This window comes from Ornithorhynchus anatinus, chromosome X1 (genome assembly GCF_004115215.2).
Source record: "Ornithorhynchus anatinus isolate Pmale09 chromosome X1, mOrnAna1.pri.v4, whole genome shotgun sequence".
In the NCBI taxonomy this organism is placed as follows: Eukaryota; Metazoa; Chordata; class Mammalia; order Monotremata; family Ornithorhynchidae; genus Ornithorhynchus; species Ornithorhynchus anatinus.
Window position 1 is genome coordinate 104,962,114 of NC_041749.1, and position 17,291 is coordinate 104,979,404.

The following is a 17,291-nucleotide window of genomic DNA, read 5'->3' on the forward strand; positions in this document are numbered from 1 at the left end:
TATTAAGTGCTAACAGTTGTGCCTCAACATGCAATTTAACCAAACTGTTTAATTCTCCCATTCCTAAGAGGCAGTAGGAATAACGATTCATTGCTATTTTCAGTTGAGAATCGGCGGGGCTGAAAGGCAATGTGACCTATTGAGGGGAGGGGGCACAAAACACCTCGGCAAAGGGGCTCGAAATTGCCAAGTTTGTGTGCTTGAATCATACAATCAACAGCATGCTGCTGTTCTCCTCTTGAAATTGAACAAGGCCACTTTAAAAGCCTTATTTCCTCGAGTTGATTTCAGATTCATTTTTCGGGAATGCCCTTCGTATGATACGCATAGTGCAAAGGCGAAGGCACTAGTCAAAAGAGGGAAGGGGGGTGAAAAAAGCCCCAATGCAAAGGTTTTAAGACCACGGTAGGTAATTACTTTGTTGCTGAGCCCAGTATGATTCCAGCATCTCTCCGAGTTGGCCAATGGAGCACCAATCCAACCTACCTAGTGCTCAGTCTTGGCCTTGCTGCTCCGCCTTACAGCTAGAGGCAATGTCACTGGCTGCTCGGGCGAAGCAAAAGGCCTGACAGGTCAGTACCGGCCAGCTGTGGGGGCAGCGGCGTCTATGATTTGCCCGTTTTTGTCTTCATGGGATAGGGGGTGGTGGGGGTACATGGACCCTGAGGACTCCCGCCCCATAGCCCACAAAAATGAGGTTAAGCCAACAGGGTGAAGTTTGGAATGATCTGAGAATCTCATTTATTCACACTTCACCTTCCTTCCGTTAACACGGACAAACCAGAAACGACTCCGACTGAGGCTTCTTGAAAGGGGAAGAGTGTTTAGTAGGTTCTTTCAAGATATCAATACTGTTTGGTGAAAACAGTACTTCGGTCAGCTGATGATGTGTCATGCTAAAAATCCGGTGACCACCACTTCCAATTAACTTCTCAGATCCATTTTCTAGAATGTATATGGATCATCTTTTCAAAATAAGGTCAAGAGATACACATTGAGCCAATTTCCCTTCCCAAACTAGGCTGGACTTCAGATGCCCATCATGGTCAGGGATCAATAAAGGAGTGAAAAAAAAAATCAAGGTTGGTCAGCAGGATACTTCAGGGGTAATTATAACCAGGGTCAGGAGGCAGAGCCCTGCCGAAATAAGGCAGCAAGCAGAATCTGAGTCAAAGGCAGCACACGCAAAGGGCATGAGCATCTGACTGGAGGTATTGTAGTTTGCTATATTCAGTCAACATTTCTTGAGTTCCAAATATGATAAGTGCTCCATCTCCACAGAGCAATCAAAAATAAAAGGAATCTCACACAAATGCAAATTCGGGACCAGCTCCAAGGCATCCTTACAGCTCTACCCTTCCTCATTCCACATGCTACTGGGAAGCAAAGAAACAGTAAAATTGACCAAAGTGCTACTTAAAGTACCCCCAAAAAACTCTTCGGGGCAGGATGGGTGGCAGGGTGCGAGTCCATTATTGAATTAACAGGCCCCTCTACACTGTGCAACGGGGGAAACCGCTTTTATGGGTCGTACCTCCATATTACAGACAGGGGACAAAAGTAATCAGCTTCATTTCACAAAGGTCTACCTAGCCGTTGGATATCTGGCTAAAATGCCACCCAAAGAAAAGCCTGGGGTGAGGTGTGCCGCATTTCTTCCAGAAATGGGTTTTTTAATCCTGGATAAGGGCAAGTAAGCTTTTCCATAACTAGATCCTTACTGCTTCAACAGAAAAACACCACCTGCCCCGACCCAATACCCACAGGGCGAGTCTTTAAGAACAAGTTTACCTAAAACATTTCCCATAGTTTTCTAATGGGGATTCCTTTCAATGGCTCCATTTTCCTCTGGGAGTTCACACATTACCAACTGGTGTAATTATGTCTTGAATTTTACGGTGGCATCTAATTTCCTCCAATGAAACAATCCCCTCCCTTTGCAGGGAGCAAGCAAAATCGGTTAGCAGGCTGGGATCTGGCTGGCCCAAAGCATTTGAGTGAAAGCTTCGATGATCCTTTGTCGTGATTCCATACCTAACTTTTTCAAACTCTCCTCGCGGAACTTTGTACATGCAGGTACAGTAATGGGACTATTCCGGGGAGTCACTCAGTCATAACAATACATAATTGCAGGACTGAGGCATTTTCCCTTCCTGATATATGAATGAAGACAGAAAGATGCCTCCCAAGCAGACCAAAACCACGAGAGGAGAAAAGAACCTGCCACTGCCAAGTTTATAGTGCTATATTCCCATCTCTGCCACTTGTCAGCTGTGTGACTGTGGGCAAGTCACTTCACTTCTCTGTGCTTCAGTTCCCTCATCTGTAAAATGGGGATTAAGACTGTGAGCCTCACGTGGGACAATCTGATTACCCTGTACCTACCCCGGCCCTTAGAACAGTGCTCTGCACATAGTAAGTGCTTAACAAACACCAACATTATATTCCCAAAGCTTAGCCCCGGAGCTATCTATGACCTGCAAAAGATACCCGGTGGCCCGAGCCATACTCGGGGGACCCTTTCCCTGGCTCTGGGTGTCGCTCCACTGTCTGTCCAACATTCCTAGGTCACTGACAGTGGGCGGGGGTGAAGGGACAACGAGGAGAAAAGCCACAGAAGAGGGCCCACCTTAAAGGTATCCATAACAACTTCGGTTTGAAAACTGTTCCAGGGAAAGACGGGCAAATTAAGGGTGGCTTTCCTAGCGATTTCATACGATCTGATGCAGCCACTCTAAAAAAAACCTTAAGGGAATCCTCCAGTGCAGTCAAACAAAGTTATGGGCTAGGTGGAGGAAAGGCAAAGACGAACCTGGGACAGTGGTAGAGGCAGCACCTCCCCAGGACAGAACAATCTCTCAGCGGCCGTTCATTTAAAGCTTAAAATACAGCAGATGGACATTCTCAAATGCTAAATAACGCATCCGTAAGATCGCTGCGGGGTGGGAATGTGTCTACCCACTCTGCTGTATTGTCATAATAACCATTACAGTATTTGTTAGGTGCTTACTGTGTGCCGAGCACCGTTCTAAGCGCTGGCTACTCTCCCCAGCGCTCGGTACAGAGCTCTGCACACAGTAAGCATTCATTCATTCAATAGTATTTATTGCGCGCTTACCATGTGCAGAGCACTGTACTAAGCGCTTGGAATGTGCAATTCGGCAACAGTTAGAGACAATCCCTGCCCATTGACAGGAGCACCCTATCAATACCACCTATTGATTCTTAGGTAGCCCCTGCCTAGTGGCTCAGGCTCCCCCTTCCCCCCGCCACCCCCCCCCCAATATCTGTTAAGTGCTCACTCTACGTCAAGCACCCTTCTAGGTGCCACTGTAGACGCAGGGAGAACCGGTCAGACCTAATACCGATCCCTCATGGGGCTCAAAGTCTAGGCGGGAGGGGGAACACCGGCATCGTTCAGCACCGCCACACCAGACCGAACTTCCAATCGGCCCTCTCCCTTGGCAGGGGCGTTACGGTAATAATAATAAAAAACAATGTTGGTATTTGTTAAGCGCTTACTATGTGCAGAGCACTGTTCTAAGCGCTGGGGGAGATATAGGGTCATCAGGTCGTCCCCGTGGGGCTCCTTGTCTTCATCCCCGCTTTACAGATGAGGTAACTGAGGCCCAGAGAAGTGAAGTGACTTGCCCACAGTCACACAGCTGAAGCTAGCGATGGGAGTCCATCACGTTGCACTCCAATGGGGCTACGGAATTTCCCTAAGGATGAATCGGAGCGGAGGGAAAGAGGGAGGCCTGCCATTGCAAGGCGCTCGGGGTCGGCTATGCCACGTACCGTTCGTTCGAGTTCTTTGGAGAGCCATCAGTGGATCGCTCCCCCAAAGGCTCTGAAAACGTAATCTTTCTGGCACCTCGCTAACATCTCCCCACCCCAGCTCTCCCGCGAAACCCCGACAGCGCTGCGGACACCTCAACCGGCCATCCTTAAAGGAGAGGAAAACACACGTGCGCGCACCACACACCCACGTCCCGACTTTAAAGAGTGATTCCGGCGGCCCGCCTCAAAAGCACAAAGCGATTTGGGTGAGCTGCGCTGGGAGCAGGAGCCTGGATTAGCCATGAGGAGCAGCCTCCCAATCCCAGCGCTCGCCGGGGCTACACCGCACCTTAAACAATGCGAACGTGAAATTCCTCCACAGGGCCGGCAGTTAGAGGAGCGCTACTTTTTCGGGAGAAGGACAGAGGCCGGCCCACCCACCGGCGCCCAGCTGGGGCTTTTGAGACGCTCCCGGCAGGTAGCTGGCCTCGCTGCGAAGGCAGAGACGCCCCAGGCGGGCCTCGCTATGCCCCCCGCCCCTCCCGGGCGGGGTGATGCCCGGCCCTCGCCAAGCTGGCTGGCCGCGGGACCCGGCTCGCCCCCTGCCCCCAGCCGAGTTCGGGGGACTTGAGACAAAAAGCCCGGAGGGGAGATCGGGGGAGATGGCGACACAACTTTCCAAGAGGGAAGAGGGGACTTGGTTCCCGGCCGCGGCCGGAGCCGGGCCAGCGGGCGGATGGGGCGCGCCCGCGCGCCCCACCTGGAGCTCGGCCCCCCGCCCCACCTGCCAGGCCCCGCCCCCCCGCGGCCCCTCTCGGCGGACGCCCCTCCTCACCTGATTGTCCATGGCTGTCGCGTGCCCCCCGCCCCCCCAGCCCCGCGTCGCTCTCCTCCCGGCCGCCGCCGCCGCTCCCGTTCCCGCTCCCGTTCCCCCACCCCCGGCTGCCCGCCAGCCCCGCGGAACCGGAAACCGACGCGACCCCGGTCGCGAGCGGAGAGAAACACCCGCCGCCTCCTCGGCCTGCCCCTGAGACTGACGGCCGCCGCGGCCAGTGAGCAGCCCCGGCCGACGCCTCTTGGGCGGGACTTCCGGCCGCAGAGGGGGAACCCGACGGCGCTCGGACGGACGAGGCCGGCAGCCAATGGGCCAGCGGCTCGTGAGGGCGGGGCTAGTCGGGCCCTTTCGGGGGATGAGGAGGCACGTGGAAGGGCGAGGGGCGAAGGAGGCCGGTATGTGGCTGCCTCTCCCGCCCCAGCTAGCCGGGGCTGCGGCTTCGCTTGGGGATTGTCTACTAGAGAAGCAGCGTGGCTCAGTGGAAAGAGGCCGGGCTGGGGAGTCAGAGGTCATGAGTTCGAATCCCGGCTCTGCCACTTGGCAACTGTGTGACCTTGGGCAAGTCACTTCACTTCTCTGGGCCTCAGTTCCCTCATCTGTAAAATGGGGATGAAGACTGACTGGGAGCCCCACATGGGACAACCTAATCACCTTCTATCTACCCCAGCGCTTATAACAGTGCTTGGCACATTGTAAGCGCTTAACAAATACCAACATTTATGTATTTTATTTACCTGGCTCAGAAGCAACAGGCCAGAACTCAGACCAATTCCTCTTTCGGATATGAGGGGGAGGCACCCCCGACTCCCATTTACCTGCCGTCGGGCAATAAGATGCTCCCCCCTCCCCCCCGCCCCAAACAGAGGCCGGGCTAGGTGTTCCTCAGCCCGTGACGGAATGGTGTTTCCGCATCAAGCGGAATCAGTCAATCCATCAGTCGAGCACTTGCTCCCCCGCTTAGGCCGTGAGGCCATCGTTGGGCAGGGATCGTCTCTATCTGTTGCCAAATTGTCCATTCCAAGTGCTTAGTCCAGTGGTCTGCCCAGAGTAAGCGCTCGATAAATACAATTGAATGAATGAATGAATTTGCTGTGGTCCGAGCACTGCACTAAACACTTGGGAAGATCCAAAAACGATAGAGTTGGTTGACACAATCCACGCCCACGAGGAGTTTACGGTCTACCAGCACCGTTAGGGTACTGCTTTTCACGTGTCCACTACTACGCGGCAGCTTACGCTCTTCATTCCTCTCACCGTGCCCCATTCTCTAATTTTCCTACCCCCGACCCATTGCCCACGCTCTTCCTTCTACCTGGAACTCCCTACCCCTTCCAATTCACCAGACCACAACCCTCCCCCTCTTTGAAACTCTTCAGAGAGGTCATTTCCTCCAAGGGACCTTCCCTGACTGAGCTCAGCCTCCTCGGGTCAGGTTCTGCCTGTTCTTGATTCAGATTAATTTACTCCTATTTAACGATCTATTTTCCTTTCATAGTTTCACTCCCCGCAGCCGTAATCTTTTCTTAACATAACATCTTGTGTCCGTCAGTGTCCCGTGATGGATTGAAAATCTCCTTGAGAACAAGGTCCCTGTCCCTTACTCTGTTCTATTTTCCTATGCACTTCCTATCCCGACTGATTTATTGTATTTCTTAGGCATCCGCAGATCCCTCTCATCCCACCCTGCTCCTTAGTGATATAAAAACTGCCTCACTCAAATCATATCCTCACCCCAACCCCTTCCCCAGACTAGAGACCTGCAGAGTTACTAGATTTTTGCGTCTGTCCGCAATTTGTACCTGCCGATCATCCATTGTACCAAAAATAGACTATTTACCAGAACGACCCACAATTTTACCGCAGGTAGTCATGGGTCAGGAAAATCGCAGGATTGTAGGCATGGTGGCTGCCCATTCATTCCCTCTCCCAATCAAAAGCCGGTCATTCTGCTGTCCTCTTGGGGCAGAGCAGCCTCCAGGTGGGTCACGACCCGGTAACGGTCACCGCTTACTCCAGGCATCCTGTTGGTAGTGGACACTCTTTCATTCAGTGCAGCTGAGCTAATCCACATCCTTGTCAGTGGCCTGACCTGCAGCTTTACTCTGGATCTCCACGGGCAGGGCAGGGCAGGTAACGTGCCAGTGTGGAGGTCTGCAATACTAATAATGATTGTGGTATTGGTTAAGCACTTTCTAGGTGCCACGCACTGTACTAAGTGCTGGGGTAGATATAAGAGAATCAGGGTGGACGCAGTCCCTGTCCTACATGAGGCACACCCTCTAAGTAGGAGGGAGAAGAGATATTTAATCCCCATTTTACAGATGAGGAACCTGAGGCACAGAGAAGTTAAGTGACGGGTCTGAGATTAGAACCCACGTCCTCTGATTCCCAAGCCCATGCTCTTTCCACTAGGCCATGGTGCATATCTAGCCTGTGGCACCTGTCACAAACCTACTCCCCAATGATTTTGCCCCTTCACAGGGCAGCCAGCCATTGGCCAATCTGCCCATTCTGTCTTAATTACCCCCACTGGAACCACTCAATCAATCACTTGATTGAGCACTTACTGTGTGCAGAGCACTGTACTAAATGCTCAAGAGAGTACAACCCAACAAAATTACAGACACATTCCCTGCCCACAACGAGCTGACAGCCTCGAGAGGAACATCAGGAGACTGCCGCGATGGGGTGGGCATAATGCTATTTGCCCTAAGCCCGCCTAAACTCAAGCGAAGCACCGGCCTTGTTTGGCAAGGAAGGTTCTTTTCACTGACCTGAACTCCTTCAGCTTGCCTGTTAGCCAGGCTGCCCTATCACCCCTGCTCCAGCCCCAACCCCACCCATTCTCAAGCACTGGAAATGCTGTGGGTTCCTGTGGCTTCGACTTCATGGCAGGAGTGAAAAGACCCAGCGAGCCTGACTGTCGTGATCCAAATGGAAACGCTTCCCTTCATCCCTGAGAAGAAAACCATTTCAATCTGCCTCACTTCAGCTCAAGTTAGTTCTCTGAGCCTTGGCAAGCTACTAACAGGGCCCGTGGTTCTCCAGAGTTTGCACTCCCCTCTTCTATCTCAGCTCACCAACGTCTCCTGCCATCCCTCATAAAGGGAGCAGCACAGAGGCTGAGAACGACAAGGAAAGAGAGGAAAAAGCTTTCATTAAGCTGTGTTTGCTTTCTGAGGAAGATTCGAATGTGAATAGTGGAAAAAAAAAAACTGGCAGTGCAATTACTCAAGATGGTTCCTTTTGCAAGATGCACAGAGGTCACTGCTGTGGGCCCAGCTGTGCCGTGTTTCCAGGGAGAGAGGCATTGGCAAAGGTCCAGAGAGGGACCGTTGGCTGTGGCCCAGATTCTGTTAAGAAAATGATCTCAGATGTGGGTTGGTTTTTTTTTTGTTTTGTTTTTTTGCAGAACTGCTGCCAGCATTCGCTTTACAAATTTACAACCAGTCGATTCTGTTTAGCCCCTGAGAAACAAGTTGGCTGTTTTCTTCCAAGAAAAGAAAGGTTCCAATTAAGACAAGATAACCGTCAGAAATGCAATTTCTGAAGCAGCTGATTCCGCAGGAATCTTCCTTTGCGGCAGGGAGAAGGGAGCAAAGTTGAAGCCTGGACTATTCAGCCAGGAACCCACAGCTTTTCCAACTCTTGAGAATGGGTGGCGGGGGGCAGGGAGGGTGGTGGTGAGGGGAGGGAGATGAGTGATATGGGGAGAGAAGGGTGAAAATATTAGAAAATGAATCTGGAAACCCACTCAAAGAACCCAAATCATTCTTGGAAAGAGACACTATTGTAATAATAATGTTGGTATTTGTTAAGCGCTTACTATGTGCAGAGCACTGTTCTAAGTGCTGGGGTAGATACAGGGTAATCAGGTTGACCCACGTGAGGCTCACAGTTAATCCCCATTTTACAGAGGAGGTCACTGAGGCACAGAGAAGTGAAGTGACTTGCCCACAGTCACACAGCTGACAAGTGGCGGAGCCGGCATTCGAACCCATGACATCTGACTCCCAAGCCCGGACTCTTTCCACTGAGCCACGCTGCTTCTCTAGAGTTAGTTCCGTCATGAGCAGGGAACATGTCTACCGGCGCTGTTATATTGTGCTCTCCCACGTGCTTAGTAAAGTGCACTGCACACAGTAAGCGTTCAATAAATATGATTGATTGTTAGTATTGTAAATTTGGACCAGGTCTGACCTGATTATCTTGAATATACCCCAGTGCTTAGTACAGGGCTTGACACCTAGTGAGTGCTAAACCAGTACCACAATTCCTCTTCTTCTTCTTAAGTTTTGGATACTTCAGATTTGCCCTAATATTGTCTTCAGGGGGAAGACTATCTCAGGGAACCTGAAGGGTTTTTGCCTGGTGGCCTGCTCTTTTCTAAGGGGGTGGGGGGGAACAATGATTGCTGCTGACTCCTGAGCTCCACCTCTGCCTGACTCCCGGCGCTATCATCCGAGTCTTCACTAGCCCTTGACGCTTCACCCAATCGGCCTGACATTAGGGGAATTTGTCCAGCCTGCGGTTCAGAGGTAGGCTGGCCGGCTGTGCCTGGTTGCAGTTGTTTGGGGTTCACAGAGCATTCCTGTAGTGACTCTCCTTCCGCTTCACTGAATCTTGAGGACACCCCTAGGGATAGTTTCCACTTCCAACATGCCCCTGGCCTTGGGAGAGCACTAAGTCCTCTCTCCTCACAGCTGTGCCACCATAGCATGGTCCCTGCTCTCTTTCACAGCAACCAAATGTGGCCCAGGGCCCCACCTTGCCCCACTTATTGCTGGAATACACAATCCACTTCCCAGACAGAATCCCTAGGACTATCTGTCCCAGAAATGTTTGGGTCCAGTGGTCCTTCCCTCTCCAACCCTCCCATTCTGTACCAGACCCTGCACCCCCTGGAAGGCCCTTAGCAGTCCCAAAGACACTGCTTACGAGCCACTTGCTCACCGGAGTGGGTTAGTATATCCTGGGGTGGGGGGCTACAAGAAGTTTTGGCCAGCTCACTGGGGGCCAGGTGTAGGAGTCTGTAGGAGTTGGAGGATCATCTGTAAGAGTTTGCCTGGTGGGATAGAGAACATATGTTGGTACTGGTTTGGGAGTATCCCAGGGTGGTAGGGAAATTTGCATAGGAAGGGGGTTGGGAGTCTGCAAGGGGGACAAAGGAAGCAAGAAGGGTAGAAGGAGAGAGCAGCTGTTGGCCTGCCCCATGCTCAGAAATGTTTAGGTCCAGCCTGTTTCTCCTCCTCTTCCTCCTGCTTTACCAGCTTGTTTCCTTCACCCTGGTCATCATGATGTTAGGTGCTCTGCCCACAATAGGCTCTGAGTAAATACTGTTGATATTGACACTACTGATTATATGGATTACATACGACTCTGCCTTCTCTCCCCTAGAGACTGTAAAGGGTTAGTTTAGTCCATAAACTCATTGAGCTCCCCCATCCAGCCCCCCCACCCCTACAAAGTCTGGGGTAGTGAAATGGCCAGAAGTAGAAAATCTGCTGGCGCTATGCCATCAGTGGTAAAGGGGTTCTAACCAGGGAACCACCAAGGTCATCTCGTGTGGTGGACAGGCTCGGCAGGAATCCAGAAAATAGTGGGCTCATGTGGATGGATGGCGAAGACCACACTGGCTTGTGAGGCAACTGCCCTAGTAACCACCTGGTCTACAGTACTACGGTACAGCATCGGCACTATCCTGCAATCACTTTGCCCAGAGATGAACTTGGTACGTAACATCAATCGATCAATCCATCAGTGGTATTTATTGAGCACTCACCGTGCGCAGAGCACTGCTTGGGAGAGTACAGTCGATCCTTGCATACCATTTACCCTGTGCTGCAACCCTGCCTGCCTACTTGCTTAAGCAAAGCCTCAGACGATGTTGCATCCCAAATGAGAACTGGGAGCCAATTGTTGAGGACAGACCGGCATGGCGCACTGCCATGAAGAAGGGGATACCTCTCCTTGAACAAAAATTTCGCACGGAAAGAGAAACAAGGAGGCAAGAGGGAAAACGGTGTCAGGTGCAGAAAATATTAAGCACAGCATCGCAACGAGAAGCCACCTTTTTATGTGCCCAGTGTTGCTGGGACTGTGGATCCCGCATTGGCCTTTTCAGGACCCCACCCCCCCAACACACACACAATCAAAGGTGAGCTTCACTGTCAGTGATATCCTCTTCAACTACAAAGGACAATTGTATCTGTACACCCACGCACATTCATTACACCCACTGTGCCAACAGTAGCATGATTGTCAGGGACGAGAGAGCGTGAGCGGCGCCGTGCTAGCCATTAGCACTAAAATCAATCCTTGCCAGCAGAGTCTCTGTCCCAAAGTCTTCATGACCGGATTGAAGCTCATTCGCCATTTGATGGGAGAATCTATCGTCACTCGAGGGCAGACAACAAATCTATTCTTTAACAGGGATCTTAAGTATCTAGTCCAGCTCTGCGGATCCTGAGGGCCTCAATAAATGCCTGCCGATTGACTGACTTTATGCCTTTCCTCCACAGACCTCTAGCCCTGTCCTCATCGGGGCCCCTGAAAAAGTCACCGTCCCTTCTTCCCCTGTCCTATCTTCCAGTCTGTGCCCTCTCCCAAGTGGAATTTCCACAACAGATGAGGCAAAAGAGCTTTCTCCTCCCATTCCCGCCCTGGGAGGATCAGTGTGGAGGGAGGTCTGGAGCTTTCACTCCTTCCATCTGAACTACGGGCCCTACTGGGCATTGTAATCCGTGCGTCCGGCAGCTTGGGGCACATGCACAAGGTTAGTGCCTGAAAGTCATCCTGACAGAAGCCAGTTTGGACTGCCCAAAAGGGCCATCGGGTATCAGGCTAGCTCTGGGTGGATATTCTGGGTTCGGGCTGGATTGGGCTTGAATCGGGCCCTGGAATTCGATCCTGTGCAGGGTCCCTCCTCCTAATGTCTAGAAGCGGTGACGGCAGGAGCAACAACGGCAGCTCCTTCCGCACAGGGAAGAGGCTTGAGCCTGAGGGTGGGAGAAAGCAGTGATTACATTTCACACACAGTCCTGGTAATGATGATAAACTGAAGCCTAACTGGAGACAGAGGTTGGTCCCTTCCAACTCTCTGATTCCAGCCAAGCCCTCTGGCCCCCTAGGGTTCCAGCGCAGGGAGGGGGGAGAGTGCCTGTCATCGTATCTTGGAGGCCTATATCCCTCGACTCCCCCAGCAGCACCCCCAGGACAGTGGAGTTGACTGTTTTTGCCCTTGGTTTGGTCACCTAGCAACAAGGTCATGGTTTGGAGCAGGGCTCCCTTCCCCCTTCCTCCCCACCCCTCCCATTCTCAGCCCAGCCAGGGGAAGGGGATGAAAGTCAGGCTGCACTTTTGAACTTGCTGCCAGAGCGCTCAGTGGCTGGGGCAGGTCTGGTTCCTGTGGAGTCGAGGGAGGCCTGTGCACAGTCCGTTAAATCGACCAAAAGGTATTAATAGGCCACAGAATAATGCAGGAGAGGCAGCCGGAGACAGACTGTCAGGCAGACACGCAGAAAGGGAGGGCGAGACAGAGAGGCCGAGACAGCGTGAAGAATAGACGGCCAGAGCGGGAGAGGAAGAGAGCGGGATAAAGGCTGAGACACCCATTCTCGGAAAGCAGGGGAGACAGAGAAAGACAAGGCGCCACAGAGAAACACTCATGGCGAAAGCACTAAAATGACAGCCACACCGAATCAGAGGCGGGGAAAGCGGCTGCTGCGCTAAAAACCGCCCCTCACTCTGATAGTGGGCAACTGACCACATCTTGGTCCTTTGGCTCCTTTTCCATGCAAAAGCCGGACACGCTACCCCTCACAAATGCAACCACACAGAGAACACTGGAACAAGGGTTTAATCTTAAATATAGTGAGCATCAGCCCCATGAGAGGCACAAGAGGACTTTGGCAAATGAAAGGATTAGCCAAAGCTCCCATCTGTTTGACCGGGGGCCATCAGTTTCCCCAGGCCCAGTGAGGACCCGGGTCAGCCAGTAGCCTGCCATCCCAAGGAGTGACCGAGCTAAACGCCAAGGCTGGGAGCCGTCCCGAATGCAGCAAGTCAATGAAAAGACGGTGAAGTGGGCTACAGGGACAGGGCTGAATCAGCTCAACTCTGCCCTTGGCTCAGGAGAACGTGCATTCCCCAGGCCCATTCGAGAGAGGATTTTCCTCCGCTTCCCTCTTTGGAATTCTTTCCTTCAGTTTAGCTCATGCCAAGCGAAAAGGGAGAGTGAGCCATTGCCCGATAGAGTAGTGTTCCTGGCCGAATGTGGGGATGGCTGGGATCCCTCCCGGGCCGGGTTAGCCTTACCTGATGGCAGAGGAGAGCTGAGGACATAATGTATGGAGTGGACATGCTCTCTGATCTCAGTGCCAGCCGTGCCCCCTTCAGAGTAACCGTCCTGGGGAATCTCCACGGCTCCTTCCCTTCCAAGTCTAGGTAATGCGTGAACCCAGACACAATGGGGAGAATTAAACTCAAAGAATCATCAAATCCTGGGCTTGGAAAGGAGCCTCGAAGAGTCATCTTATCAAGCCCTCTGTCTCCAGGCACGCTTCATTCAAGGCCTTCCGGATGAGCCATGTGTCTATTCAGATTTCAAGCTATCCAGGGAAGGAGAGTCCCGCAGCCTCCCTCAGTCACCTGTCCTAGTTTCTAACAAGCCCTACTGTCAGGGATTCCTTTCTTGTATCTCAATCCCTCCTGAAGCATCCAACCAAGATCTGACTGCGGGCACACAGCTGGCACCTCCCCCATCCCTCTTCAAATTGGCAGGAAGCAACCGGGAATTGCTCGGCACAATTCCCCAGCTCCCGGAGTGTTCTGCAATCATTCACTAACGAGGCGTCTGAGGCTGGTGGCATGGCAACTCGGATGCCTATTTCACAGGCGAGCGCCGGGAGTCCTCAGTGACACGGCGAGGATGCGGAGGGCACTGGGGTCAGAAAACGGAGAACCCTCGAGGGGCAGCAGGGAGGAGCCTGCCAGGTGGCTGCTCAGATCGTGAGTTGTAACTAATCTCAGCGGAGGAGGCAGAGTCGGAGGGGATTAAATCATCCCCATTAAATCCTACCGCGGTTGCCCAGATCTTCATATTTTGGGTGCATGTAGAAGATTCCTTTGTACCGCCTTATCTGTCAGGTGATCAGCATTTGGTCACCCTGGGGCGGGGCATAGAGCTGGGGATGGGGGGACAGAAAGAGGGAGAAGAAAGAAGAGGAAAGGGGAAAAAGGGAAAGGAGGGGAGGGTAACTTACCTTCTGCTTTGGCCTTCTATTGCCGCAGCCACCCATCACCCCCGAGCATCAGCAGAAGTGGGCCTTCTGACTCGGCCCAGCCCAGTTAAGTTGGGAGGGCTGCCTAGACTGCTGTCACTATTGCTTCCACTTAGATGGCCCCAGCTCCAGTTTAGTTAGTCCATCCGGGGTTACACTGCTGAGAATGCTTCCCCGCTGGTGGTGACAGCCAACCATCAGGCAGAAACTACTGACCATTGCCTTTAAGACATCCCATCAGCTTTCTCCCCACCTACTTATCCTCTCGCTCTCCTCCCTCTAGACCCCAGCTCTTCTTCCCTCTCAAGCCGACCTACGCACCGTGCCTCACTCTCGTCTCTCCCGCTGCCGACCCCTTGCTCGGGCCCTCCCTTCTGCCTGGAACTCCCTCCCCCTCCACATCCAGCAGAACACTGCTCTCCCCATCTTCCGAGCCCTTCTGAAATCACATCTCCTCCAGGAGGCCTTCCTTGATTCGTCTCTCATCTCTCCATCTTATCTCGCCCCACTACTCACCCTTATCTTGCCCGCACAATCCACTCCTCTAATGCCAACCTTCTCACTGTGCCTCGATCTCACCCATCTCGCCACATTGAGAAGCAGCGTGGCGCAGTGGAAAGAGCACGGGCTTTGGAGTCAGGGCTCATGAGTTCGAATCCCAGCTCTGCCACTTGTCAGCTGTGTGACTGTGGGCAAGTCACTTAACTTCTCTGTGCCTCAGTTCCCTCATCTGTAAAATGGGGATTAAGACTGTGAGCCCCACGTGGGACAACCTGATTCCCCTGTGTTTACCCCAGCGCTTAGAACAGTGCTCTGCACATAGTAAGCGCTTAAAAAAAAATACCAACATTATTACCAACACCTTAGCCCACGTCCTGCATCTGGCCTGGAACACCTTCCCTCCTCAAATCCGACAGAAAATTACTCTCCCCCCTTCAAAGCCTAATTGAGGGCGCATCTCCTCCAAGAGGCCTTCCCAAACTCTCATTCCTCTTCTCCCACTCCCTTCGGCATCTCCCTTACTTGCTCCCTTTGTTCTTCCCCCCTCCCAGCCCCACAACATTTATGTACATATCTGTAATATATTTATTTGCAATGATGTCTGCCTCCCCCGCTCTAGACTGTAAGCTCGTTGGGGGCAGGGAATGTTTCTGTTTATTGTTGTACTGTACTCTCCCAAGTGCTTAGTACAGTGCTCTGCACACAGTAAGCTCTCAATAAATACGACTGATTGAATGAATGAATACTGACACTTCAGCAGTTTTGTCTCGCCTAAGCACCTGGGTACTCTTACCCCTCCCTCCACCCAGTAGCGCTTATGTTCACATCTTTATATGCTGCTGCTTCTTCCTACCTGTAATCGATTTTAGTAAGATTGCAATTGTGCTCTGCCACTTTCGCTATCTGTAATTTACTTTAATGTCTGCCTCCTCCTCTAGATTCAAGCTCACTGTGGGCAGGGACTGTGTCTACCAACTGTGTTGTATTGCACTCTCCCAAGCACTTAGTACAGTGCTCTGTACATAGTAAGCATTTAATAAATACCACTGATTGATTATCTGTCTCCCCCGGGGGATTGTAAGCGCCTCCAAAGCAGGGATCATCGTTACTTATGCTATTGCACTCTCCAAAGTGCTTAGTACAGTACTCTACACAGAATAAGCACTTGATAAGTACTATTGATTGATTGACTGAGTTGAACTGGGATTGCCATCAGTATCGCCCTGGCTGTGGATCCCAACTATCCCAAATTGGGCTCCTGGGGGATCCTGCCTTAGCCTTCCTCGGAGGCAGAATGAGACCCTGAATTTCATGGATGGCCTGCCCGTTTTGGAACATCAAGTCACATTATGCTCTGGTCAGGAACAGAATTTGAAAGACAGTCACATCTCTGGTGTGGATAATTTCTCTGGGATGAATTGTCAGGGATTGGGGGCCAGAAGAGAAGAAATGAGAAGACACTGCCTGACCCAGCTCCTCTTCTTGTTCCCACTGCTGAGAGTCCCTGATGCCTAACCTAGGGCCCCTCAGTGAGCTTTCATTCTCTGGCCAGAAGCTGGCAAGTGGACCGGATTGAAGAGTTCCCTCACTCCAGGCTGCTGGCCAGGCTGGGAACACCAAGGCAGAGGCCAATCAGAAGTGTTTTCTGATGAGGTCAGAGCAGCAAGACCCAGCAGGAACTGAGAGGACACTAGGGAAATGGAGCAAGAATGGACAGATTGCTTGGCATTTTGATATTAAATAGATATGCAAATTAGATGTAAATTAGCAACTTGTTAGGGGTGGGGTTGTCACAGGCAGCAAGACTGTAGATGGAGACTCCGACTGGATATCCAGGCCCAGTACAGCCATGATAGGATGGTCTGGCTGGAGGCTGCCAATATCTCGCCAGTGAGAGAGGTCTGGATGGCCACCTCTGGTCCCTCTGACAAGGCCAGCCTGGATCCAGTTCTGGCACAGATTCACCAAGAGGAGACAGAAAACTTCAGCCCTGAGGATGAACGCATGGGCCTCATCTTTGTCGGAAGACCTGCGGGTAGTGGAAGTGGAGAGGATGTGGTGGGAATGGGGAGCCGAGCCATCTGGTATACACACTCAGCCTCGGAAGACACGGACCCTCCTCGGACACTGGTGCTAGCTCAATCTCACAGGACTCTTGGGGCCTGCCCAGTAAACTCAGGTCCAGTGAGACCCAAAGCTTCAGCTGAGAAAGTGGTCCCAGCTCTGGCTTCCTGTTTCCCTTCCCCTCATGTCTATAATCCAGCTCCTCTCAGGGGCCTCGCTACACCCCAGACACATGAGAAGAGTGGCCTGGGTGGGCATTGACAGGGGAGGTGGGTGGCAGATCCAGGAGAAAACCTGGAAGGGAGTGGGAGGAGTTCAGAGATAGGAATGTGTGAACAAAAGTGGATGAAATGAAGCAGCACCAGAAAGGACAAGGGATGAGCAGACAGTGGGTGCACAATGAATCCTGGGGCTAAAGGGGGAACTTCTCCGGAGTTCTAATAGTTCAAACCCCTGCCTTTGGGCTGGATGACCTATACTGTGCAGGAGATGCATCCAGGACCGGAAGTGAAAGGGCGGGGGGAGTTGACTGAGGCCAGAGGAGAGAGTGTTGAGTACAGTGCTCTGCACGCAGTAAGCTTTCAATAAATATTATCAATCTGTTGAGTGAATAGAAAGGCTAAGCAATGTGGATGGGCAGGTGGGTCAGGGGCTGGAAGGGAAAGGCCAGAATGTTTGCTCAGAGAGCGTAGGGAAGAGAATCCAAGTGGGAACAGAGAAGGAGGGCAGAGGGAGAAAGGAAGGAGCAGATTGTAGAAGTGTCATGAAGGCAGAAGGCAGAGAAGCACAAGACTGCAGGGAAGATAGAGTTTTGCTGTCTCCCTTAAGTC

The 17,291-nt window shown here is 52.1% G+C and overlaps 1 protein-coding gene across 7 annotated transcripts in view; it reads right to left on the bottom strand.

Moving 5' to 3' along the window:
• MLLT1 (MLLT1 super elongation complex subunit) overlaps nt 1-4,680 on the bottom strand; it is a 71,652-nt gene extending 66,972 nt beyond the window's left edge. For all 7 annotated transcript variants that reach the window (XM_029051699.1, XM_029051697.1, XM_029051698.1 and 4 more), the window contains exon 1: nt 4,616-4,680. In XM_029051699.1, the coding sequence (XP_028907532.1) occupies nt 4,616-4,627 (12 nt within the window). In that variant the 5' untranslated portion in view covers nt 4,628-4,680. The remainder of the gene's footprint in view (nt 1-4,615) is intronic.
• Nucleotides 4,681-17,291: the final 12,611 nt, after the last annotated feature.